Raw genomic sequence first — 27353 nt, forward strand, 5'->3', positions numbered from 1 at the left:
CCACTCTATTCCTTAAATGTCTTTTCGCCCACAAACATTAAATGTCAAAAAAAAAAAAAACTTTTAGCCAAAAAAACAAACACTTGGTCTCTTTGCAAGAAGAGATGGATTACCCACTTAAATGCTTTCAAACACTTACACAACATAGTGATCTTGACTAAAGTCACACCATCAAAGAAATTGTTGGATTGAGTTTGATTTTTTTTTGACTAAGTGGAGATGGTGATCCATAAAGTTTTGGATTGAGTTTGATTTTTTTTTTGGCTTGAATAAACACTTGTTACAATGATTTGTGGATAGAATTTCGGAACATGTTTTTAAGCAAAAATGATCACGATTTAGCCTTATTTAATACCGAAAGAACTGAATGGTATAACTAGAAAATGTAATGGGTGCTAATATATGTACCCCTCTTCACTGACATAAAATGTTAAATCATAGGGTACACACATTCACCCATTCACACAGGAGGGTACACGAAGCAGTCGGAGGTACGTATAAAATTAATCAATGTAACTTGATGGTTGACCGTTCCTTTTTAGACGCTTGACCACACAATCTGGTTTCACACTGCGGTAAGATGTTAAATCCAACCTTTTCAAATTCTCCATTTTCACTAAAATTAGTGATTTTCAACTTTTTAAGATCAAATTCAAATAAGTTATTAGATACTTTAAACAAACATTTTATAAAGTTCTTACCATTTATAAAAATCTCAATTGATGCCTTCGCAACACTTATAACGAAAATGTTATTTTTCCAAAATGCATAACAAAGTATAAATAACAACTTTGACATTGATACTTTTTTAAAATAAAAATATCTTCATTATGATATTATAAAAACTCTAATTTTTATAATATTTAATCTACTTAATTATTTCAATAAATATGAGTATCATAAGTCGTTAGAAATGAATATGTTCAATAAATGCCACATGAACTAGGAATAAAATATGTCAAATGAATTGGAATATGAATGAATTATTATATTTTATGCATTTGATTGATGTGAATTGAAAACTATTTTTTTAATTTGTGTGTGTGTTAAATGTCAAATCATGGGGAGGGGGGATAAACAAAGGATAGGAGGTGGCGGATTACTTGTTCCCATACACGTATCCGTAGGCTTAGGCGTGTGGATGTGGTATGAGTGTGAGTGTTGGTGTAGGGGTGAGGTATGCAGGTTGGGATGAGTGTGTGGACTATGGATGGTTTAGATAAGGGTGGGGTGTGGGAAAAATGATAAAAATTTGTTTTTATTTAATAAATCAGGACTACAATAAAGAAAATGTGAGAGGATTTGTTTTTTATTTTTTAACCATAAGAAATGTAATCTAAATTTTTTGCCGTTAGCTAAAGAATAACAATTCCTTCAATGGAATTTAAATAATTCCGATTTCTTTTATTTTGTCAATCAAGCGTAATTTTTACCGGAATTTATATTGCTTTTCCTCTAAATTCCTTCGAAATTAGTAAATGTCTGAAAGAGTCAACTAGTAAAGATTACTCCATAGAAGAGACCTCAAATTCAAACATTGTGGTTCGAAAAATCAAAGAAGAGTTTATAGGTTTCAACACTTTCTACGTTACATGAACTTTTTATCTTTATTTCTTGTTTTGACTTGTAAATGAAACCCACAAGAAATGTCAACCGGTGAATACAAAGTGAGGACATGTTTTAAAACTCTAAATGAATAAAATTATGTTTGTAATATTACAACCATAGACACCAAAAACAAACTAGAGATAAAAGAGCAAGATTACAACACTGCAAACAGGTTTACAATTTGGGAGGATTCATCTTTATTGTTCACTTTCATGTCATCCTCACCACTTTACAACAAAACTTGCACCCACCCACCCCCAATCAAAAGAACCTCTGTAAACAACAAACAAAGCTTGAATCTTGAGCACAGAGGATGAAGAACAACAATAACTATCCCCCAAATCTTCTCCTTCCTTGATAATCATACGCATTGATTTAACTGTAATCTCGAATCCTCCATCAGATTCTTCAACGACTCTTGAAACTTGTTCACTTGATTCCCTGGTCTCAAAACATTAACATCATCCCACTGTGAACACGGGTCCACAAACCAGCTCTTCCTAGCGGTGCACCACGCCCCGGGTGCCGCCCTCCCACCGCCACGTTTCAAGATCTTCCTATCAACCATGTCAAGAACCGCATCGTTTTTCCCAAACTGTCTTGCAAAAGCCGCACCACTTTCCACCATTTCATTGTAATGCGACTTGTTAAGAAACAATGGCTCCATTTTAGGAGGATTGTCCCACACCATGTACCTTAAATCCGCATTGATTGTTGTGTTTTTGTAATCAGGTGAGTTGCAGACCACCGTATGAAAGTAGACCTCTTGAGCCAAAACCACATTGTTAACATACATCAAGAGAGTCCGAGGGAGATTATCCCAAGCGAATATACAATATTCAAGAAACGAACGGCTCAAAATCACCCATGGAGATCCTGAAATAACAACATACTTTCATTGATTTGTTTATTATAATATAATTTCATTTTTGAAATTCAAAATGGACACTTGCCTGTGAAAACTCTGAAAGCATTAGGTAATGGGCGTTTTTCAGTGGCACGAAAGATTTGTGTTCTTCTTGCTAAGTAAAGGCCTGGATCGACTATGATTGGTCGGATTCTTTGATCCCTAAATTCAATATATAAAGTTGAGATTGATTTAAGTTTCTGGATTAAAAAAGTATAGAAAAATGGGGTTTGAATTTGAAAGAAACATGTTTACTCTTTCCATCCAAGCTCACTGGTATGATCAATGAAATTGGCATCTCGGCTGATGGTGGAGAATGCATGAGACAAATCTGATCAAGAATATACAAACAAGGAAACACCATAAGTATATTAATGTGGATGTATGTGTTCACAGATATATGGGCGTTTGTGAATTGTGCGTTTATATGTAATATGTGTGTATATAATCTAAATTTATTCCATAAAGAATAGAAACCCATGTAAGGAAGATGCATATGGAAATAATAATGGTCCGATATGTTCTTATTGTCTTTAGATTCTTTTCTCAAAAACTTATATGTCAAAATCATAATGGGCAACTTTAATTTACCAAATTTGTACAAACAGAACAATCATCCAACATTATGTGCTTGGATGTGTGTTTTCATTTTTCAATGTGATTATTGAGGCTTAAGGAATCAGAATCATAGGATAGCTAGGCCTCATGTTGTCAAATTGATCAATATGCTACTAAAACAACCCTAAATTGATCGAAGCAAAGAGAAACTTGTAGAATTGATATCAGAAGTTGTATTAGGGAATACCGTCTTGAGTTAGCAAAGGATAATCCAGTGCACTGAGGGTTATAAACCAGTCCCAATCACGATCAACCTTCAAAAAAATTGCAGCAGCACGCAAAATGGCAGCAATGTTACTGGCACCCATGTATGTTGTTGGATCAGGCTTTCCGATCACGTCAACATTCCCAAAAGCCCTAATCGCAGGCACCGATTTCACCAACACACTCAACTTCCTCCGCTCATCGTCGGAACCCTCCGTTCCAATGTGCAACAGATACCTGTTCCTCGGATGGTACACCGCAAGCAACAGCCGGAAAATCCTATCGGCGTCACCGCGGGTGCCTGAGATGTAGTAAGCGAACGCCGGCGGGTAGCCGCGCCCACGGTGGACGGTGGAGAAGGGTTTGTGTGAAGTGAAGGCGTATGAAGAACTATAACCGCAGATCGAGGAGATAAACAGTAGTAGGGAGATGAATGCGGCGAAGAACAGTGTAAAAAGCCATTTCTTCTCAGCTCCCATTACTGTGTATCAATTGGTTCAGATTTTGATCTTGTAACCTTCGGAGCATATGGATTGAAATTGAAATGACGGGGGGGGGGGGGGGGAATTCAAGGGTTTCAATTTCACTAAGAAATCATGAAATTGACGACTGGGATTCACTAAGTAGTTGGGTTTTACTAATTTTAGCAAAGGTTTTCCTTGTGAAATTGAATTTGCGTATGAAAAGGATCAAGGATAAGTTAGGGTTTGTTTGAATAGATTGAAAAAGTTTTTGGGTAGGTGTAAATACACACAAGAATTGGATTTTGGTATTAAATGGTGAAGAAATTTGGATCTGATCTATGTGATTATGTTGGAAATCTTGTAAAAACCTGTTCTACACAACTCTGACTCTCAAGTCTCAGCTGTATTGAAATACTCATGTGGGCATCATCAACACCCCTCAAGATTTTAAAATACCAAAAAGGGCAATTGCAAATAATTAGTACATCAAAGGTCCCTAAGGAATTTACTTCTTGATTTGGAAATAGAAACTAGCCAATCTTGCTAATTTTAACCTTTTGGGTCGATTTATAGGCATAGCTTGTTTTGTTTTTTCACTTCTTTATGGTCATTCCTTCGTGCTTTAACTTTTTAAGTGGCCCTCAACTGTTTTTTCACATTTTCGTGATTACGAGGATACATTCGTATGTTGAATTAGGGTTACGATAGTCAATACAAATAGTTCATGTCGAGTCTCGGCCAATACATGACACAATGTATGAAAATAGATTGTGAATTTCTTATCTAAGATAAAGGGATCATGTAAAAGTACATGTAGCACAAAATGCTAAAATATGTTTACAATATACCTATGACATTTGTTTTGTTTTTTTTTTCTTTAAATGTATGATCCCCCTTAGGACTTAACGGTTAAGTAAAGTGGTATCATTTGTTATAAAACATGGTTATGATATTAGTTTAGTTGTTTGAGAATAACTTCTATTGGGATTTATATGATTCCTCTTTATATCTATTTAGGGCATACCAATATCTAAACCTAGATTAGTGTCACATTGTTCGTAGTTATAGTTGAGAAAGATTTTTTTTCGTGTACCAACAATGACCTTGTACACATCTCAAACAATATGTATCTTTTGCATTGTACATGTATCAACATAATATGTATCTTTTAGATGTAGAAACTTCGATGTTACGATCTTATGTGACAACCTTTCATATAAAATATCATTGTCATATAAAATGTCATACAATGTTGCACAATAAATTTGTCATCTCCATAAGATGCATGCATTTCACATGGATTTTAAGTGTTTCTCAATTAGTACTTAACCTTTCATTACAACATATAATACATTTACAACCTATTAATGATATATTAATGATAGATGTGGATCTCGCAATAAATAGATCAAAATGTTCATTGGTACCGGTTCGATCTAATATGACATGTTTGAATTGTAACGTAGTAGCATCTTTCTTGTGCAACTTTCAGATTGGGAAATTTTGATTCTATACTCCAATACCAAATCAAGATCCTTTTTAAGATAAACGAATAAACTTTTTTCAAAAGTTTTACTTGTCGGTTTTGAATGTGCAAACCAAACCCAAAATCGGATTTTTAGACCTAAAACCGACGGTTTATGTTTTATTTCGGTTTCAATTTTATCGGTTTTTTTGTTTTTTGGAATTTGTTCTTATTAAAAAAAAAAAAAAAAAAAAAACCCATAAAAAGAAATGCAAAAGAAGATACTTGATCAGACGACGGCGTTTCGCTGTCCTACATGTGGAATCATGTCATCGTCTTGGAGAAAAGAGACTTCTACTCGGTAGAGAACCAGACAAGCAGAAGAAGATAACATCTTTTTGGTGGCGGGAAATTAATTACTGAAGAAAAATGCTTAGAATCTCCGGCACAGGCGGTGGAGTTGGTCAGATAATCGCCGCCGTTGCCGCGACTTTATTGCTCCGTCTGTTCTCAGGCCCCGGCCCCGTGCAGTTGCTGGAAAATGAGACCGAAGAGGAGGGAGGTGAGGGAATAATTTCCGATTCCGAAGCTTCGGTATCCGATAAAGTTTATCCTGTGACTATCCGGTGGACAAACATCACATGTTCTCTCTCCGATAAAGCTTCAAAATCGGTCAGTTAGTCTTTTTATTCACTGCATGTTGGAAGCGTTCCTCAGGAATCCCTGTAACTGATGTAAATTATGTTTATTACATGCGATTAGCATAAATCGTTACACAATGAGGCCTTTTCCCCAACACTTGTTTTGCAAAATAGCGGATGAGGCATGAGGTTGCTCTGCGAGCTTATGTCATGAAACTTTGATTTTCTATGTAAAATTTTGCTAATTAGTTGCGATTGTGGGGGCAGTATGTGCAGCTTATGGTTACCTCTAATCGAAATTAGGTCATTATGTTTTATTAAACCCAAGAGATCCTTTGTGTACCTGACTTTAAGCAATCGTTTATTTTCCGATGAGGAATATGGTTCGAGTAATCTGTGATTGCCTACTTTTACCATGTAAAACAGCAATTTGGGAGGTCAAGTTCTGATCTCCCCCATTGACGGTTTTGTTGTGCTGCCCTCTTCACTCTTCAGCTCCATGTTAATTTTACAGGTGCGGTTCTTGCTTAAGAATGTCTGTGGAGAGGCAAAACCTGGAAGGCTGCTTGCAATAATGGGTCCATCAGGATCGGGGAAGACAACCCTCCTCAATGTACTTGCAGGTCAAACAGTTGCATCACCTCGATTACACTTATCAGGCCTCTTGGAGGTTAATGGACAACCAATGTCAAACAAGTCCTTCAGGTAAGTTAAGCTCCTCATTTGTTTCTGAAAGTTGTAGCTTCTTATTGAGACTTGTACTTGATGAAAATTGCATAACAACTGGTTACAATTTCACTTCACTTTCATCACAGATTTGCTTATGTGAGACAAGAGGACCTTTTCTTCTCACAGTTGACAGTTAGAGAGACACTGTCACTTGCAGCTGAACTCCAGTTGAAGGGGACATATTCAAAGGAAGACAGAGATGAATATATAAACAATCTGTTGTTCAAACTAGGGTTGGTGAGTTGTGCTGATACTCGAGTTGGAGATGCAAAAGTTCGTGGAGTAAGTGGAGGTGAGAAGAAACGGTTAGCAATGGCTTGTGAACTCATTGCTAGTCCATCTGTAATATTTGCTGATGAACCAACAACCGGTATATGCATTATATTCCATCTGTAATATATCATGTCTTTTTAACAAATTTTTATATTAAGGTGTGGTTTATAAGAGGTCATCATATAAATTGGCTATGGTTTCAGGACTTGATGCATTTCAAGCAGAGAAAGTGATGGAAACTCTTAGACAACTAGCACAAGATGGACACACTGTAATATGCTCCATACATCAACCAAGAGGTTCAGTGTATGCAAAATTTGATGACATTGTGCTGTTGACAGAGGGTGAACTTGTTTATGCTGGACCTGCAGCCGATGAACCACTCACTTACTTCTCAAAATTCGGGTTCTTAAATCTTAATTAAACTCAAAACTCAAATCCTTTACTTTATTTGGTGTTTGATTACAAAAATTGATCCTTGGTTTGTTTAACAGGTATCTTTGCCCAGACCATGTTAATCCTGCTGAGTTTCTAGCCGATTTAATATCAATCGACTACAGTTCATCAGACAGTGTTAACTCCTCCAGAAAAAGAATCGATAGTCTTGTGGACTCATTTTCTCAACAGATTTCATCAACCTTTTACACAGCAACTCTCACCAAAACCCTAATTGTCAAAGATAAAACCAACTTCAAAAGGAAACCCACACCCAAAGGGATAAATGGTTGGTGGAGACAATTTTCATTGCTCCTTAAACGCGCATGGATGCAGGTCCCTCACACTCATTATAATACTAGAAAAAATATAACCATATAAATCATATTAGTTAATTCATAATAACTTACATTGGTGGAAAAACATTCAGGCTTCACGTGATGGCCCCACAAATATAGTCCGAACAAGAATGTCAGTTGCATCGGCTTTAATTTTTGGTTCGGTTTTTTGGAGAATGGGAAGGTCTCAGACATCAATACAAGATAGAATGGGATTGCTTCAGGTATATACACTTTCTTCAATTTATAAAAAAAAAAAAAAAAAGGATCTGTTTATATTTTTAATTTTTGGTTCACTTAGGTTGCTGCTATAAATACTGCAATGGCTGCACTTACAAAAACTGTTGGTGTTTTCCCAAAAGAACGTGCAATAGTAGATAGAGAGCGTGCAAAAGGTTCTTATCTCTTGGGACCTTATTTATTATCCAAATTAATAGCTGAGGTCCCTATTGGAGCTGCATTTCCTTTATTATTTGGCACTGTTCTTTACCCCATGGCACGCCTTCATCCATCTCTATCTAGGTAACGTTATTACTAAACTTTAAAAAAGTTTATAAAATTAATTTGTAAAAAAAAGAGTTTGAAATTTTTCAGATTCGGGAAGTTTAGTGGGATTGTGACTGTGGAATCATTTGCTGCATCTGCCATGGGTTTGACTGTGGGTTCCATGGCTCCAACCACTGAAGCCGCTTTGGCTCTGGGCCCATCTCTCATGACAGTGTTCATTGTATTTGGTGGCTATTATGTGAATGCCGATAATACCCCTATCATTTTTCGATGGATTCCTCGTGTTTCTCTCATTAGATGGTTTGACTACATTCTTACATCACTTTATTATAAAACAAAATTGTTACTATTAGTATTTTCTAAAGATTCTTTGATTGTTTCAGGGCGTTTCAAGGTCTTTGCATTAATGAGTTTAGAGGGCTTGAGTTTGATCATGAAAAATCATTTGATGTACAAACTGGAGAACAGGTGAGTGAATTTGAATTTGAATGTGAATGAAATGACATGTAAATTGAGCTGGACTTGTTTGGTATAGGCACTGGAGAAGCTTTCATTTGGGGGTAGGACAATATCTGAGACAATGATGGCTCAGAGTCGAATAGTGTTGTTTTGGTACTTCACCACTTACCTTTTGCTAGAGAAAAACAAACCTAAATACCAACGCCTCGAACCACCACCACCACCAGCAGTGGCGGTTGAGGAGGAGGAGGAGCAGAGCGAGGCGCGGTTAGAGGTGGTGGAGAGTGATGAGTCACAGTCACAGTCACCGTCACCGGGGCAATCTTTTGAGATACTTGAGACACCAACAGCTGACCAAGGTGCCACCCAACTTAATCTGTTTGAGCTAGATGGTTTTTGATTGTGGTTTGCTTTGGTTTGGTTGGGGTATATTGGACTATTTTGGTTTTGATTGATAATTATACAGGTGGTTCCATCTAGAGGATGCATGGTGGAAAAATAAATAAAAAAAAGCAACATCAGCATGCACCTCCGTAGCAGCCTAGAATAACAATTATTTATAGATGGATGTAAAAAAGAAAAAAAGATATTGTAACTTGTAATGGTTGCTTTTTTGGCACTACTTCTTTCAACTAAATTACTCATGGATTCCGAGTTTTGTTTTGCTTTGTGGTTGCGTTTGTTATAAGGGTGGTTTGGACAAGCTTTTGTAAAACTAACTATAATGATAGAGAAAGAATGTGGGTATTCATGTCTGTCACAAACGAGCTTGGTTACGTTGTCAATGAGGGTATCCACAATGAAGGTTTAATGGGGATTCAATATAATCAAATTGAATATAATATAGAAGAGAAAATATGTTTAAATAATTTCAAGTGTTTAAAGTAAAATAGTTATAAATATGAAAATTTTGTAGATTTTGTGGTCAAAACATCAAATTATAAAACTAATAGTTTTTTTTTTTTTTTTATTACGGCATGTTATAAACGTATGTTCCAAATATTGTATCATAGATTTATAATATCGAGGCTAAGTAAAAACATATCCCGACCTTAGCTCAGTTGGTAGAGCGGAGGACTGTAGTGTGTTCATAGCTATCCTTAGGTCGCTGGTTCGAATCCGGCAGGTCGGACTTTTTTAGTTTTGAAACATTACAAGTGACATTTAAACATTTAAACAAAAAAAAAAAAAAACATTTGAAAGTGTATATTCCGTTGGCTACTTAATTACTTCTATATATATAAATGAATGCACGTAACATTGAATAGGGGTGTCAATTTATAACAAGATACCACAAAAATACACGAAATCGGGACGAAATCAAAATTCGAATTCGTTTTTGTGTCGTGTTCGTGTCAAGTTTAAAAAACACGGTGTCGTGTCGTGTTCGTGTTTACAAATTCACACGAAATTGACACGATTGAGCAAGTATTTGTTGTGTTATATATGATTAAATATGAATTAAATAAAATAATAGTTATGTAATATTATCTTTGTCGTGTCGTGTTGTCGTTTTTTAATTGGTTCGTTTTTGTGTTAGTGAAAAAAAAACACGACATCGTGTCGTGTCGTGTTCGTGTTACATAAAACATTATCGTGTCAGACAAAAACACGACACAACGGCCCGATTTGACAGGCCTAACATTGAAAACAAAATGCAAACTTATCATGCAAATTAGTAAAAAAATATATTATTAATGTTTTCTGCAAAAAATTGTCTGATGTTACCTATTTCTTCCTAGTATGTAATTATTATATGGTTATTGATGATCTTTCTACTATGTTTTCTTTGAGAAATTAATTCTACATTTCTTCTTACATATTCATCTTAAATAATGATACGCGTCACTAATGATACATGTCACTAATGATCAATGTTGTAAATATCCCGATTAGGTCTCAATTAATCTCTGATTAATCCCTAGGCGCTACTCGACTGATTAGAAAGCGCCTAGCGATTAATCCATGCATATAAAAAACTGAAACGGTAGATCCCGATGAAATTTTAACACTTTGAAGAAGTTATATCTCAATAGAATTTATTTGAAGTATGATTAGTGTTGTATTTATCATATTAACCTATTTTGTTATGATATTAGTGGTATTTATGAAATTTTTATATGATATTAGTCCTATTTAATTTTTTAAAATCTAACAAATTAGCAATTAATGGTCCCCGATTAATCTCCGTCTAGCCGATTAATCCCTTAACCTCAGTCCACCGACTAGCTAACGTCGAACGATTTTTACAACCTTGTTAATGATACATGTCACCATTAAAAGATACATAAAAAAAATTATTTGAGAATATCTAATTTCTCCTGTTTTTTTTTTTTTTTTTTTTTGGTCAACATAAGATCGGTGTAGATATGTAAGTGTGTGTTTGTTCGTTTATTTATTTACGAGTCTTTAATGCAACCAAAAATAAAATAAACCTCCCCTTTTTGGTGCAATCAATATTTGTTTGACTCTATTATAAATTATCATTATTCTATCTTTTCACAAAGGACGAAAGATGAAAGCATGAATCAGACTTATTATATATATATATATATATATATATATATATATATATATATATATATATATATATATATATATATATATATATATATATATATATATATATATATATATATATATATATATAGGGAAAAGGGAATATATCCTTAAGGGTATATATGCTTAGGTACCCAAACTCACCATATTATGTTTTTTTGTATCATATAATACATTCTAATTGTTCAAGGTTCTTATAATTTAACTTCAAACTTGATTTACTTCCAAGGTTATTATAAATTACACATAAATCTTCCTCTTACGTAATTTTCATTTTCAACTAAAATATATATAGCCTAAAAAGTGTTCGACAAAAAGATGTGATATAAGAGAAAGATATTAGCGAAATTTTGAAAATCTTGAAAGTTAATCAAGTTAGGAGTTGAAGTTTAAACACATTATAATAAATATATTAAACAAAACGACGTATTATGGTGTGTTTAGGTACCTAAGCTTATATACCCTTAAGGGTATATTCACTTTTCCCATATATATATATATATATATATATATATATATATATATATATATATATATATATATATATATATATATATATATATATATATATATATATATATATATATATATATATATATGGAAAAGTGAATATACTCTTAAGGGTATATAAGCTTAGGTACCCAAACTCACCATATTACGTTGTTTTGTATCATTTATATACATTGTAATATCTAATGTTCTTATAATTCAACTTCTAACTTGATTTACTTCAAAGATATTTATAAATTTCACATTTATCTCCCTCTTACATAATTTTCATTTTCAACTATAATATATATAACTTAGTAGGTGTTCGTAAAAAAGATGTGATGTAAGAGGAAGATAATATTAAAATTTTGAAAATCTTGAAAGTAAATGAAGTTAATGATTGAAGTTTAAGAATATTATAATGAATATATCAAACAAAACGACGTATTATGGTGAGTTTGGGTACCTAAGCTTATATACCTTTAAGAGTATATTCACTTTTCCCATATATATATATATATATATATATATATATATATATATATATATATATATATATATATATATATATATATATATATATATATATATATATATATATCATGAAAAATGTTTATGAGGACGATACATCTAATAATTTTTACTTTTTAATAATTATTACCTTTTAATGTTTACTATAACTTTAGACTAGTCTCACATGACCTTTTGTTAGAAATCCGGGTTAACAGATTTTGGAATCCATTAAAAATTATAAAACATTATCAAATTAAAGTATTTCGATAGTATAAATCGAAAGTTCAACTGAATAAATTTAGTGGTTTTCGAACAAAGAGAATCGTGAAGTTATGTTCTTGAAATGTATCAGAATTAGAAGCAAAAACGGGCATAATACCTTGTCTAAAATCTGACTTCAAAACTATCATAAAACCGTCCCAAAATAGTTTTACAACCATCAATTAACCGACACTAAACTGTCACAAAAACATGTTTCAAGATAAGGGTCAAATCGGGTCAATTTCCTCAATTTCGACCCCATCCAAGGGATATTTCCCTTGGACCTTGTCAGGGGTTGCCATCCCTTGGACCCCGCTATCAGGGGCATTGCCCCTGATCCCCTGTAGGTTAAGAGGTTTCGTCCCTAAATGACAGTGTACTTTGAATCTTAAATAAATTCAAACAAATGTACACTCCACACCACCTTTATTTGTTCAATGTTTTTTAGGATTGTATTTGGTCAACAAATTAATTCATTACTCTTAAATAATATTGATAATATAAATCACGAACATCATTAAACAAAAATCCAAAACCAAAACCAAATGTTTTTTTATCTACACAAGAAGATGACGGAATTTATTAAACGAAAATCCAAAACCAAACATTTTTTTTTATCTCAGACGTTGATAGGATACAAAAGTAACCTTAAATACTTTAATTAGCTAAGGTTAATGGGTTGAAAAGAAATTTTCGATCGATTATTTGCAAAGAAAGTGATTAGTGGATAAATTGTTAATCACTTTAGGTTTCAGGTTTGATTCAAAAATAAGTATAATAGTTTATTAAATTTGAGTTTGTAAAAATTACAAAGACATAAGCATTTCTAGATAAAATCTATTAGCCTCATGACCCCATAATATGTTTTCTTTTGATGGCAACACATTGTAATAGTATGTCACTGTAACGTCCCAAAATTCATAAGTAAAATTTTTCATTTTTAAGTCAATCAAAACCATCAAATATCCATATCAACCCAACAAAAGTATGTCAATGTAAAAATAGTTATTAGAGTATAATCCTAAAAATCATAAAAATATTGAAGATAGTTGGATGTGTTGCGATCATGCCGGACCCTTCCCTTTTGATTCGGAAGTACCTGAAACATAAACTTGAACCGTAAATACAAATCTTAGCGAGTTCCCCAAAATACCTCACACAATAAACATATGAGTATAACAACACGTGGCTGTGTCGGGTATGTATCAACCCCATATAACAACAAGTAGTTGTGTAGGGTTCGTATCAACCCTCGGGTTCGTATTGACCCGCAGTCCATAATGACTTCAAGCCCAAAATGGCTCCATGCATAATTCATACAATCATATCATTAATAATCACATAATCACATACATCCTACACATACAAATAAATGGGCCGACATTGGTGCTTTCGACCCGCTAGTGTGATGAGAAGACTCACCTCAACTGAAGATATCTGAAACACACACTCGATTTGTTGCTACTATGGCTTCTCAAATTGATCATAACCCAAAATAAATTCTAATTAAAACTTGGGATTTTAACCCCATAAACGAAGGTCCAATTCATCCTTTAACTTACTAAATGCAAAAGACCATTTTTCCTTTTCCATACTTGACCTAACTAGACAATGCCCAAAGCTCATAATGGCTTAAGGCCCAAGGATGGCCCAAATGGTTTTCTAAGAGTACGCTCGACGTACCCCTTACTACGTCCATCGTATAGCTTAATCTCGAAAGGGTAACAAGGCCACATCCCATTAAGCTCAGCGCACTTAGTAGTACGCCCCATGTAATCCCCTGAAGTCCAAACTCTCGTTTAATGTCCTAATGCTTTAAGACTTAACGTCCAAGCTTCGGATCTAACCCTAATAAATATCTAAAATCATAAAGTTGCAACCTTTATGCTTTTGCATGGCAACAAGGAGACCAAAACCAAAACCCTAACTAATATAACCATTTAAAACTCCATAACTCTTGCATGGATGAAAACGAAAGACCAAACTTGAATTTTTATGATACTAAACACTCTAAAATGCTTAAAAGGACAGCTCAAATTGTAACATCTCAATGTTAAGGTACTTCTAAATTCATCCCTATAATTTTATTTTATGGCATTTTGGTCCCTAAGTCCCAAGAGAAAGTGCCTTGAAGCCTTAGTGGCATTTTCGTAATTGTGGCATGAAAAGTACGCCATGCTTACATGTGTGTACGCTGAGCGTACACTTATGTACGTAGGGCTTACACTTATATACGCGGGGCATACTAGCTAAATAAGGAAACCCTAATTTTTAGGGTGTGGGTGGTATTTAAGCCACATTAAGCCTCATTTCTCTTCTCATTTCCAGCCTCCATTAGTATACTTGTGTTCTCCCGCAAACCCTAGCCCCATTTGAGCTATTGGAAGGGTTAATGTGAGTTTTTGTGTGTTCTAAAGGAAGAGGAAGGTGGTAGTGAATCTTGAAGCAAGCTTGGATCTGGAAGTTTTGCATCCTTCTCCGTCATTAGAAGGTATAAAGTTCATACATTGATGACTTCTTTCCTAGATCTCATTTATGGGTGTTCTTATGTTACTTTTTGGTCCCAAAAGCCTCATCTTGTGCAACGTTTGTTCTTTTCGATTTGAGTTATCTTTTCAGACCCTAGGAAGGGTCCTAAGCTGTAAAAATGAGGTCCCATTTGTTAGTTTTGCTTCATGTATATTGTAGAAGGTATTAATGAATTAAGACATTGTGTTAAGCACTTTTTGGACTTGTAAAGTCATAAAGTTTGAAACTTTATGACTCTAGAGTGTATTTGGACCTTAGATCTGAATTATGGACTTAAGTGCTTGAGCCATTAAGCACTTAATGGAATTTGGAGGCTGCGAGGGTACGCCCCACGTACTTGGTCAACCAACCCGATGGTGGTCAACCGTGAGTCTTCGCGTACGCCATGCGTACCTCCAAAGTATGCCCCGCGTACTCACTCTGGGTCAGCCTTGTTGAGTTGACTCAGTTGACTTAGTGGGTTTGACCAGTTGACTTTGATTTTGACTTTGACCAAGTTTGACCTTGAGGGTATTTTGTGATTTTTGATGGAATTGGTCACTTGGTGGAAATAGGTATCGGTTAGAGAGCTGAGATTCAGAGTCAGACCTCATCAGTTTTGTTCAGTTTGTGAGGTTAGTGTTCCTCACTTTACTTTGGGGTCGAAGGCACCAACGTCGGCCCCTTTGGATTGTTATCCTGGTTTATCGCATGATTGTATAATGTAGTGATCTGTTAGATCTGTATCCTGGTATACATGATGATGCTATGCTTAGTGATTTGTTAGATCTGTATGATTTTTTGTATATGCTAGCTAGGATTGATATGGTATATGTTGATATGTGATGGTGTGTTGAGTTGAGGCGGTCTTGTTGTGTGCTGAAGGCCAAGAGACCCAGGGCGTCCCGGATAGACTGCAGGTCGAGTGGCGCACCAGTCAGGCCGAAGGCCCGGAGGACGTTCCAGATAGGTTGAAGGTCGGTGAGGCGTACCAGTCCTGCTAAAGATCTTGTGAGCGTGCCATATAGACTGTAGGCTGATGGGTTGTTGCCAATGTGAGAGGAACTAATTTCCAGGTGTTGTTCTTTTCAATAGAGTCAACTTCGGCCTTCATAGCTTTATGCCAATCCTTGTTCACTTTGGCTTCATTAAAACTCTTAGGATCATCATCAAATGTCAACGTTAAATTATTCACATTTAACTCGTAGTCATTTAATCTTCTTGGCAAGGATGAAGTTCAAGTGGACCGTCGAAGTAGGACAGAACTTGCATTGATATTATGATCATTAATAGATCGTGATGGGTTGTTGTCAATGTGAGAGGTGTCATTGGTTTCGCCTGATCGATGGTTTGTTTGGTTTCTGAGCAGTTGGGCTTGAACCGCCATTAAATTGGGCTCCTTCACTAGTTCGATCAATACTCCACAAGACCATAAATGTAACCAGTCCATTTCCAACTTGAGTTTCAGGTACATTACTCCACTTCCATGTCTTATTTTCATCACAAACTACATAGGCACTTACAATAATTTATTTTCCCACGGATTGTATAACTGAAATCCTCACGAATTGGGTTCCTTTCCAAAATATACCAACAGATGTGACCTATCATCAAGTTTCTCCAAATGTTTTGAGACTATTCTTTCATATGCAACACAATCAAATAATTTGAAATCTTCAAGGTTTGATTTTTCACCATAAAATTTATCAAATGGCGTAACACAATCAAATAACTGAAATCCTCACGAATTGGGTTCCTTTCCAAAATATACCAATGGATGTGACCTATCATCAAGTTTCTTCAAATGTTTTGAGACTATTCTTTCATATGCAACACAATCAAATAATTTGAAATCTTCAAGGTTTGATTTTTCACCATAAAATTTATCAAATAGCGTAACACATATTAATGATTGAGTTGGCATTCAATTTATAATGTAAGTTGCATGGTGAATCGCTTCACCCCAAAATTGGATAAGAATATATTTTGCTCTCATTACTCATCATTTCATCTCAAGTAGCGTCCAATTTCTCCGTTCAACAATTTCGTTTTATTGAGGAGCATAAGGGTTCGTCAACATACTGATTTTGAAGCAATTCCATATAGTTTTGCAGCAATATCGTCTACTGAGTCGGTGTCGTTCATCTTCATCTTCATCTTCTCGAACTCAGTGGTCAACCTTCGGAGCATGGCTTCCTTTACTCGATCAACCCCTAGACTTTGTGTTTTTATTGCATCCAACATCTCTTTTCCAGTTTTTAGATTACCGATTTGAAGGATTAAGTCTTTCGGAATCGATTTAAACAACAATCCTTTCATAATGTTGGTTTTCTTCATGTTATCTAGTCCATGATCGATCACATCCCACAGACCACGAATCCTAGGTAATGCCTCCATGTGCATCCTCCAGATGGTGTAATTTGTAGTCATAAAGGTTGGGAACTGAAACGTTAGTAAAGTCGAGTCCTTCAATGGCGGTTGCGATGATTCTCCTCCCAACGTATCCGGTTGGATTTTGTTAATCGAGAAATGTCAGCAAGTCCTTAACCTTTCTTAGGGAGAATTATCCTATTGCTATAAATTGATCAAAAAAACCCACCACACGAATAGGTTCACTATTCCGATTTGGTTTTTTGTTCAGGTTCTCCACACGAGTACTCTCTTTGATCAAAAACAGGAGGACTGTTTCTTCTGTCACAAGTTCTCCTTATGTCGTAGGCTCTCTCTTATGTCGCAAGCTTTAATACCAATTATAAGCATTGAAATTTAACAGGAAAACAGAGAGCAATATGTTGCATAATTCACATAAACTTTTATTGAAGTAAAATAACTCAAAACTCCAATCAACTGTCGATTATAGGATCCAACAAAACACACACACACACACACACACACATATATATATATATATATATATTGTTGTGGCATGTTCGCAGATGGTTGGGATGCTGAAGGATGGATATGACTTGGGTACTTGCCTGAGAACACAATCACAAAAGAATCATTAAAGGACGAACGTGTGTTCTTCCGGAACATCGCTCTGACGATCAAGTTAGTTTTTGGTGAAAGAGACAAATTTTAGGGTAATCTGATGGGTTTTATACAAACAATCCTATGTGTTGATCTATGTTTTCACTATTAGATACACAACATTATGAACACATGAAGAACCCTAGCATGCTCCTATTAATTTCGAAATTCATGAAGGGGAAAGGATTACATACCTTTTGTTGTTATGTTGTAATAACAACTTAAATCTTGAATCTTCTTGTCTTTGAAAGCAAGTACCACAAGTGTAGCACCTCTAATGGCTCACAAACACCAAGAGCAAATGGAGAGGCAAGAGAGAGGAAGAGAGAGAGAGAGAGAGAGAGAGAGAGAGAGTGAGTGAGAGAGAGAGAGAGATGGGAGAGGCTATTAATTAGCTCTAGGAACTTCTAGCATCAAGTCGCCGATTTTCCTAAGCCAAGGGGTCCTTATATAGGTGTAAGGATTAGGGTTTCAATCCTTATCCTTATCTGGTTGCTTGCCCACCAAGTAGCCCATAAGATAAGTCTAGAAGCCTTATCATGGACGAATTCTAGGGCCTTATCCCCTTGAATTTGTCCACCCTATCCTATAGGGCATCATTTTCCCTACCTTGTAACTATCACATAATTACAGTTCAGCCCCCTTAGTTAACTTCTTTTAATCACAAAATTAATTCTTAATTAATTCTTGACCAATGTTTACTAAATAAATATGATTTCTCATTTAATATATTATTCTTATAATATATTAATAAACCATAATAACCTCTTTCTCTACCATTTCTCTAGTCAAGTTGCTTTGGTGAAGGCAACCCAAAAGGACCATGCACAACCGGGTCAAGTATTTACTAAATATGGTTACGGGCTTAGACACTAATCCAACAGCCTCCCACTTGGATAAGCCTAGTAACTATAAATGCAAGTGCAATCTGATTAGCAATCGTAACTCTCAAAGATGTTGTCGAACTCTGATCTTATCAATAACCTATCCTTTAGATAATGGATCGTATGATCCTCTGTTCTAGATATCGTGTGGACAATCACATGGAACATAGTCATACTTATTGTCCACCAGTTTATTTCTCGATCTCAGATTTGGTTGACGTAGAACTTAATTAAACACATCAATTCAGTCCTGACCGGGCTCGACACATAAGTGAAACCAAATGCTCCTAGCATGTTGCAAGTGCTTAACCCTACTCAGTCCCTTCGTAAGCGGATATGCTGGGTTATCCTCTGACGATACCCTCTTTACTACGAGGAGTCCTTCTTATACTCGATGTCGAATAAAGTGATATTTTATGTCGATATGTCGAGATCTACCATGATCCCTCGGTTCTTTGGTCAAGGAAACCTCTCCTTCGTTATCACAGAAAATTTCCATGGGCTCCTTTATGGCTGGCATAACTCCAAGGTCTCCAATGAAATTCTTCATCCATATTGCCTCTTTTGAATCTTCGCTTGCTGCAATGTACTCTGATTCGCACGTTGAATCAGCTACGGTCTCTTGCTTGGAACTTTTCCAAATCACTGCTCCTCCATTAAGGGTAAAGACCCAACCCGACTGCGAACGGTAGTTATCCCTGTCGGTCTGAAAACTGGCGTCACTATACCCTCGCACCTTTATGTCATCACTCCCACCGAGGACTAGAAACCATTCCTTGGTCCTCCGAATGTACTTAAGAATATTCTTGACTACGGTCCAATTTGCTTTGCCTGGGTTCCCTTGATATCTGCTGAGCATGCTCAAAGTGAAGGCCACATCAGGGAGAGTACAAGTCATAGCATACATGATCGAGCCAACTATGGAAGCTTAAGGTACTCGTCTCATCTCTGCTATCTTGATTTTGAGTCTTACTCAACATGGCATTACTTTGGATTGGTAACTCCCCTTTCTTGGAATTCTCCATACTAAAATGTTTTAATACCTTATCCAAGTAAGTATTTTGACTAAGTCCTATTAGTCTTTTATTCCTGTTTCTCACTATCCTTATTCCCAAAATATATGCAGCTTCTCCAAGTTCCTTCATAGCGAAGCACTTCCCAAGCCAGAACTTTACTTCCTGCAGCGTCGGGATGTCATTTCCTATGAGTAGTATGTCATCGACATACAATACGAGGTAGCTTACTATACTCCTACTGTTATTCACTTACCTTAAAAAGTTCTGCAAGTTGGATTACAGCATCCCTCTTCCAATTTGTAGGATGTTGTGTTGGATCCTAGCCTTAATATCTCATTTGGGTGTTTTATTAAGGACTCAATCAACTAAACTTGAAATTTCTCCCCTTTGTAGATGTCAAAGTCTGACAACTATGGTCTTCCTAAATCTGTTGGAAAAAGGTTTTCCACATGAAGATGATATTCTACGATGGGATTGTGGAAATAAAAATTATGCTTCACTTCCTCCACCTCCTCCTATAATTCTCCCTGACCCACGTGTTCGAAGACTTGAAAAGTTCAAGGTCGCTCAAGCCTTATTGGCAATAAGCCACAAAGATGGAAAGTCTGTATGTGCTCATGTCTCGGATGTGAGGTTACAAAGGAAGTTGACTGTGGACTTGGTTCTTCAGTCACTTCCCGAATCATATGGTAAGTTCGTTAGACAGTACTATATGATGGACCATGATGTGACCCCCTTTGATTTGACTTATTTGCTTATTGCTGTTGAATCAGATCTGATTTGGTGCAATGGTGGAGCAAATTTTTCTGATAAAACAATATCCCAACTTTCTATGGGCAATGGCAACATTGGAAGTCCAGAAAGGTTTTCTCTACAGAAGAGAAAGGTTGCGTCTGAGATAGTCCCGTGTACCATTCCAAAAGAATCCATGTGTTTGTACTGCCAAAAGAAGGGGCATTGGTTACAAAGTTTCCCTCACTACCTAAGAGATCTAAGAGATGGGAGAGTCAATATGTGTGACTCTGCTTGAGGTAAAATCCACTATCTAACTCCATTGAATTCCTATTTGGAGATTCTTAATACATGATGTGATAAGATTACATTTCGATGTTTTGAAGGATCGAAGAAAAGAAAGGAAGCTTAAAGGAAGGAGCGAGCTGGGTCTGATCGCGAAGAAATGGATTACGATTGCATGGATTCAATGATCGGATTTTTGAGCTGTTTCTTAGAGTTATGGTAGATTGCTTAGGAATATGTAATAGCATAGATTTCATTTACATTGTAAGGATATATATATATATATATATATATATATATATATATATATCCGCAATATAAATAAATTTTGATTTTGTCTTATTTATATTTCCTTGAAATGGCAATTGTGAAAATTGATGTTTGTGTGTTTCTATTATAAGAAATATTAAGTGGATGTGATTCTTAGTTATGTTATTTATGTGTCGTAATTTTCTAAGTAAAGAAAGATTCTCATCGCCTAAGTTTCAATTGGACAGAAGCATGGAATCATGTGATGTATGGAAATCTTGGTACTTAGAAATTTTAAGGCTAATTCCTTGACAAAGAGTCAAGTGAAGGACTATGAGATCGAGTTCACAATGTTGTGCACTAGTCAAGTCCACCATAAATAACAACAAGATTATTCGTAATGATTTACTAAAAGTCTAGTAAATGTGATTATGCTTACAAGATTAAGTGTAATTCTGAATCATTGAAAAGTTTCAATGAATGGCAGAACGAATAAGAAGAATCAATTAGACAAAAAGATAAAAGTTTCACCAATCTAAGAAGAAGGGAATGTACTTTTGTATCATGTTTTATGATCATCTTAAGAACCATATTACAATTCATCCTCTAAGGCACCTTAGTGCACTAGTATGGCTAAGAAGAGGAGTCGGGAATTGTCAAAATGGGTTAAGTCAATAAGATGAATTGTACTTCGTTCCAATATTAAATCCTAGATGTGTAATAGAGAAAGTTTTCTTATTCTTACACATTTGAAATTTGTAAGTTGTGATGTCTTGAAAAAGACAAAGACCAACTAGAACAAATTAAGTTGAGTGTTAGTCTTGATAGAATTTCGTGCTAACTCTTGAATATTTGTTTTGTCAAGGAATGCTTCTTGACAAGAAAATCATATATGTCAAGAGGTCAGTGGGATTCTAAATGATCTTGAAAAGTTTTCAAGAACTAATCAAGAATAAACCTAATCAATAATCACTAGCACACGACTTGAGGTTCGTAACCTATCGTGTTGACATATACTTGTTTTTGTGCGATTCCAGTTTAGTCAACTATGCATGTGAGTTCTACGAGTTCTCAATGGGCTGCATATGAGCTAGGCACCTTGATCAATGGATAGTACATTGAATTGTAGGGTTGAGTTGCTCAATAACTTGGAAGCAATGGTGGGACCCTTAATGGCAAGAAATTAAGAATGAACATGTTCTGTCCATAAGAGTTTGGATTTGTCACTAACATTATCTTGTGATTATGGTTATAACAAATTCACATGGATAAGGGCACATACACAATAAAATCTAAGTGTCATAAGGTTTCTCTCCTTCATGAAAATGATTATGAGGAAACGCTTTCACTAAGAGAGATTTTGAAGATAGCATTATGTAATTTGGGTTTCTCAAATTCAACTATGATTACGACATCCCTCTTCATAGTTCGAATTGTGGGAAATGGAAAATGGGTCTGAACATTTTAGACTTATTGCTATAAGTTCTAGAATCGTTTAGACACACACATGAGTTATCTAAGAAAAGGTGTATGAGGTTGAGAAGCTTAGATAAAGTCTTATCGATGCGTCTTAATATTAGAAATATGAACTTAAGAAACTCAATAAGCATTGTTTTTTAGAAGTTCAACTGTTTTCTGAATACATATCAAAGCTAATGGGAGCATAAGTGTTATGCTGGTATAAATATAATCATCATGTTAGTGGGAGCATGATAATTATGGTAAGTTGAAAGTTAGCAATATTAATTATAGAAAACAAGTGTTTTAATTTGCAAAGTTGCAAGGGTTGAAAAGTTGTTTTGCTATAATTAAAGGAGAGAATATTGTACTTCGTTTCGAAATCTAAGAGCTTAGATCGAGAAATTTTAATCAAATTTAGTCAAATATATGAATTGCATTCTCAAAATTCGATTATGGTTACGACGTCTCTTTTCTTAATTCGAGTTTTGAGAACATGGCAAATAGAAATATTATGGCAAAAGATTGATAAAGTATCACGTCTTTATGTAATACATTATGCTTTGTGTTCCATACGCTTCGAGTATAGGATTGATCGCATATGTTGTAATAAATGACCGTTCTAAAATTTTCCAAATGCCTAGAGCATTAAGAGGGGAAAAGGACTATCAAAGGACAATCTAAGGTTCGCCAAGGATTGGTTGCTTGTAAATAGTTGGAAGTATAGTAGTGGATGGACCATACTGACATTATTATTACAAGATTTGATAATGAGTTGTCATATGGCAAATGTGGAAATGTTTCCATATTGGGAGTTGGACGTTAAGAATCTATATGTCTAGATTAGAAACTTCTATGCAGAAGTATATTCAAAGGAATGTAGCTTGAATATGAGACTTCGTATCTATGGAAATGTCTTGCAACAATCTCCAATAGAGGACTTTGTAATTTCATTGGCAATAGTCTTTGTGACTTTAGTGCAGTGACATTACGAAAGGATCATTGCATAAAATGTAAGAATATAACATATTCTATAAGTGGCAAGAATTTGATATTCTTACACTTGTGATAAGGATTGAGAGTTGTGAAATGAGTATGATTGAAAATGTATTCATTTGATCTATTTCACAAAGTAAGAACCATAGGTAAACATTGTGTGAATGCTAAGAGCATGGGGTAATTGTAGTAATAATTCAAGTAATAAGTTAATTAACCGAAACAACAAATAATGAGTAATCGATATGGTGATAGATAAAAGGTGTTTTATTTATACTCAAAGGTTTGGGACCATATAGGATTAGTATTATTCTTGTGTTTCACTTTGCATGTTTTGACTTCCCGAATAATTAATTATTTCAGAATAATCAAATTATTCGAATGTCCAAATTCGTTCATATGTTGGAAGTAGGTATGAATGAAGACTGTCATGAATTGGTTTGTAGATTGTCTAAAGTGTATTAGACATAGCATTGTCTAAAGGTTTTCTGCAATGTTCATGAGTGCTTATGAATATGATTTTGAGCATTGGATTAAACCCACGCTCACTTGGATCGCTTCATGGATTTTATCACGAGCGATTGGTGAGACGATAATATCTTGTATTCTTGAAACCGAGATGTGTGAGTTGTATCTTACGAATCGGTTACACATTAATAATATGTAAACGCACCAGTAACTTGGTGTTATAAAACATATTGTTGTGTGTGATTTGGTGAGTGAGTGCAAGCAAGCCTTGAGTCGAAGTTTATCCGTTCCTTTTACCCAAAGTGGGATAAAAGTGATATATGTGGGTCCCTCGATGATTTAGTGATGACAAACACAAGTGCTCGGCCGGGCCATGACTAATTTGATTTGTTCAATTAGTCAGTTGTCATGAATCGGAAATCGGGAAACAACACATAGACTGAGAGAATGATTTCAATCCATGTCTCACGTCTATACGATATCTAGAATGGAGGAATATATGATCCCTTATCTAAAGGACAGGTTACTGATAAGATCAGAGTTCGACAGCGTTTTTGAGAACTACGATTGCCAATCGGGTTGTACTTGCATTTATGGTTACTAGACTTATCCAAGTGGGAGACTATTGGATTAGTGTCTAAGCCCGTAACCATATTTGGTAAGTACTTGACCCGGTTGTGCATGGTCCTTTTGGGTTGCCTTCACCAAAGCAACTTGACTGGAGAAATAATAGAGAAAGAGGTTATTATGGTTTATTAATATATTATATGAAAAATATATTAAAGGAGAAATCATATTTATTTAGTTAACATTGGTCAAGAATTAATTAAGAATTAATTTTGTGATTAAAAGAAGTTAACTAAACTAGGGGGCTGAACTGTAATTATGTGATAGTTACAAAGTAGGGCAATGGATGCCCTATAGGATAGGGTGGATGAATTCAAGGGGATTAGGCCTTAGAGTTCATCCATGATAAGGTTTCTAGGGTTATCCTGTGGACTGCTTGGTGGGCAAGCAACCAGATAAGGATAAGGACTGAAACTCTAATCCCTACACCTATATAAACACCCCTTGGCATATGAAATCCATCCATGACTTGATCCCTAGGGTTCCTAGAGCCGAATTTCATACCTCTCCTCTCTCTCTCTCTTGCCTCTCCATTTGCTCTTGGTTTTTGTGAACCATTATAGGTACTACACTTGTGGTACTTGCTTTCAAAGACAAAGATTCAAGATTTAAGTTGTTATTACAATATAACAAGAGGTATGTATTTCATCTTTCTTTGTGAATTTCAAAATCCCTAGAAGCTTGTTAAGGTTCTTCACATGTTCATAATGTTGTATAACTAATAATGATAACATAGATCCAACTCTAGGGTTGCATGCACACATAGGATTGTTTGTATAAAACCTATCAATCGCGTCGTTGTCGCCGCCACTCCGAATGGTGTGTTGCTGCCAATTGCTTTGTTCGTTACATGCCACTTTGAATGGGTAGTGGTGTTCATGTTTCGCAAATCGGGTGTGTATGTTGCTGTTGTAATGTGATGGATGCGTGTGTGTGGGAGTTTCCTTTGGACGGAAGTCGAGAAGGACCACCATGGCAACCAACCATGGTGGTTGTTGTCTTTAATGCTTTTCTGCCACCACCAGCCACTGTGTGCGGGTGGGTGGGTGTGGTATATTGTGTGTATATGTTATATGGTGTGTGTATTTGTTTCCTTTTCATAATATGTTGTATGGATGTTCTTGGCCGGAGAAAAAATCAATGAAACCCATCAATACCACCGTGAGGTGGTGGCTGCCACCTTCTGTTGTAGTTTTGTCACCACTAGCCACCATCTCCAGTGGCTGTGTGCATTTATGTGCGATTGGACTAATTTTTGGAGTGCTTTTGATATTGTTTTGGCTGAAAATCATAACCACCACCATTGTCAGGTGGTGGTTGCCGCCATGAACCGTCGTTGACCACCATCGCCTAATGTGGCAGTGGGTGGTGCCCGACTTATTAAACGTTAATTAACCTAAAAACTTAACCATTGGACCGAATTGGCATGTGCTTGGGTTGGAAACCCTAAATAGGGTTTAGAAAACCCTAATCTTGGTGACATTTTTTTGGGACTTACCAGGACCCATGTTTTGGACTGTTGGATTGGAGTTATGGATTATGTCTGACCACATTGTATGATTGACCTAGTGGAGTGGTGGGCTTAATGGAATATGTCTTTAATGGGTTAAGTGTTCTTACTTAAACCTAATCGTCATTTTATGTGAAACCCTAATCGTGTTTAGGCTTCAAGTTGGGCCTTTCTTTGGGACTTTGGTGATTGGGTTATCGATGGGCCATCTAAGAACAAGTGTATGGACTAAGAAAAAATTAAATGGGCCTTAAGGCCCATGTAAGGGGTTTGGGCCTAATTGGGACTTGGTTGATTTTTTGGATTTTGGGCCTTCGGAATGTGAGTTTGGGCCTTGGTCTTGGACCAAGCTAGGTTAGGGGTAAAATGGTCTTTTTACCACAAGTATGGATTTATGGTTATGCATTAATGTTGATGGTTCGGGGACCTGTCATCCAGCAACCAAAGATTGATCTGTGGGAGTTCAGTGGTTTGAGTTGAGTCTCCCTTCGTGAATGTTATGGGTCAAAATTTGAGTTGAGTCTCCCTTCGTGAATGTTATGGCCGTTTATTGTATTTTATGATGGTTGTCTATGTGATATTATCATGGTTCATATATTGCTTGATGATTATGTTATTTGTGTGTGATATTATGTGGTAGTGGTAGGGGAGAAATAGACTCTGTAACCGGTTGAAATAGACCGGAAGGTAGGTCGGACACCCAGATATGCCTGACAATATGTTTGTGTTGTTATTATGTGGTAGTGGTAGGGGTGAAATTGTAACCTCCCAAAAATACGGTCCAAAAATTTCATTTTCAAAACATAAATAAAGCCATAATTATCAAAATTATTCCCCCAAAATCATGTATCAAATCATAGTATCATATTAAACCATGTAACAACATATTAGAGTAAAACATCCCAGGCTACACAAATGGTGTGTGCATTGCAATCATCCCGAGCTCTTCCCCTTGTTACCGAAAGTACCTAAAACCAAAACTGAAAATTGTAAGCACGAAGCTTAGTGAGTCTCCCCAAACTACCACATATCATACACATAATCACATAATAACATAACATTGGGCATTGCCTGCTACATCGGGCCCCGCCTGGCATCGGACCAAAATCCGGCATCGGGC

At 35.7% G+C, this 27353-nt stretch overlaps 2 protein-coding genes and 1 non-coding gene across 4 annotated transcripts; 2 read left to right on the forward strand and 1 right to left on the reverse strand.

Moving 5' to 3' along the window:
- Positions 1–1676: 1676 nt before the first annotated feature.
- LOC145041315 (beta-glucuronosyltransferase GlcAT14A-like) lies at positions 1677–4214 on the reverse strand. The gene is made up of 4 exons (XM_078989328.1): positions 3321–4214; positions 2771–2846; positions 2562–2677; positions 1677–2484 (listed from the first exon to the last, which is right to left on the reverse strand). The coding sequence occupies exons 1-4, from the start codon at positions 3814–3816 to the stop codon at positions 1970–1972; spliced, it is 1203 nt and encodes a 400-aa protein (XP_078845454.1). The 5' UTR covers positions 3817–4214; the 3' UTR covers positions 1677–1969.
- A 1347-nt stretch (positions 4215–5561) lies between these two features.
- Positions 5562–9306, forward strand: ABCG7 (ABC-2 type transporter family protein). Of its 2 annotated transcripts, XM_078989323.1 has the most exons (11): positions 5562–5938; positions 6422–6612; positions 6723–7006; positions 7113–7314; positions 7404–7680; positions 7775–7906; positions 7984–8204; positions 8277–8489; positions 8573–8657; positions 8725–9007; positions 9115–9306. In XM_078989323.1, exons 1-11 carry the CDS (start codon positions 5696–5698, stop codon positions 9126–9128), a joined length of 2145 nt encoding a protein of 714 aa, XP_078845449.1. In that variant the 5' UTR covers positions 5562–5695; the 3' UTR covers positions 9129–9306. The 2 variants fall into 2 exon arrangements, with proteins under 2 accessions (XP_078845449.1, XP_078845448.1); XM_078989322.1 differs by having other exon boundaries at positions 8725–9306.
- A 388-nt stretch (positions 9307–9694) lies between these two features.
- Positions 9695–9780, forward strand: TRNAY-GUA (transfer RNA tyrosine (anticodon GUA)). The gene is given in 2 exon segments: positions 9695–9731; positions 9745–9780. It is a non-coding gene; the product is annotated as a tRNA-Tyr (tRNA).
- The last annotated feature ends 17573 nt before the right edge of the window (positions 9781–27353 follow it).

The sequence above is a fragment of the Lactuca saligna genome, chromosome 4 (genome assembly GCF_052625555.1).
Source record: "Lactuca saligna cultivar CGN05327 chromosome 4, ASM5262555v1, whole genome shotgun sequence".
Classification (NCBI taxonomy): Eukaryota; Viridiplantae; Streptophyta; class Magnoliopsida; order Asterales; family Asteraceae; genus Lactuca; species Lactuca saligna.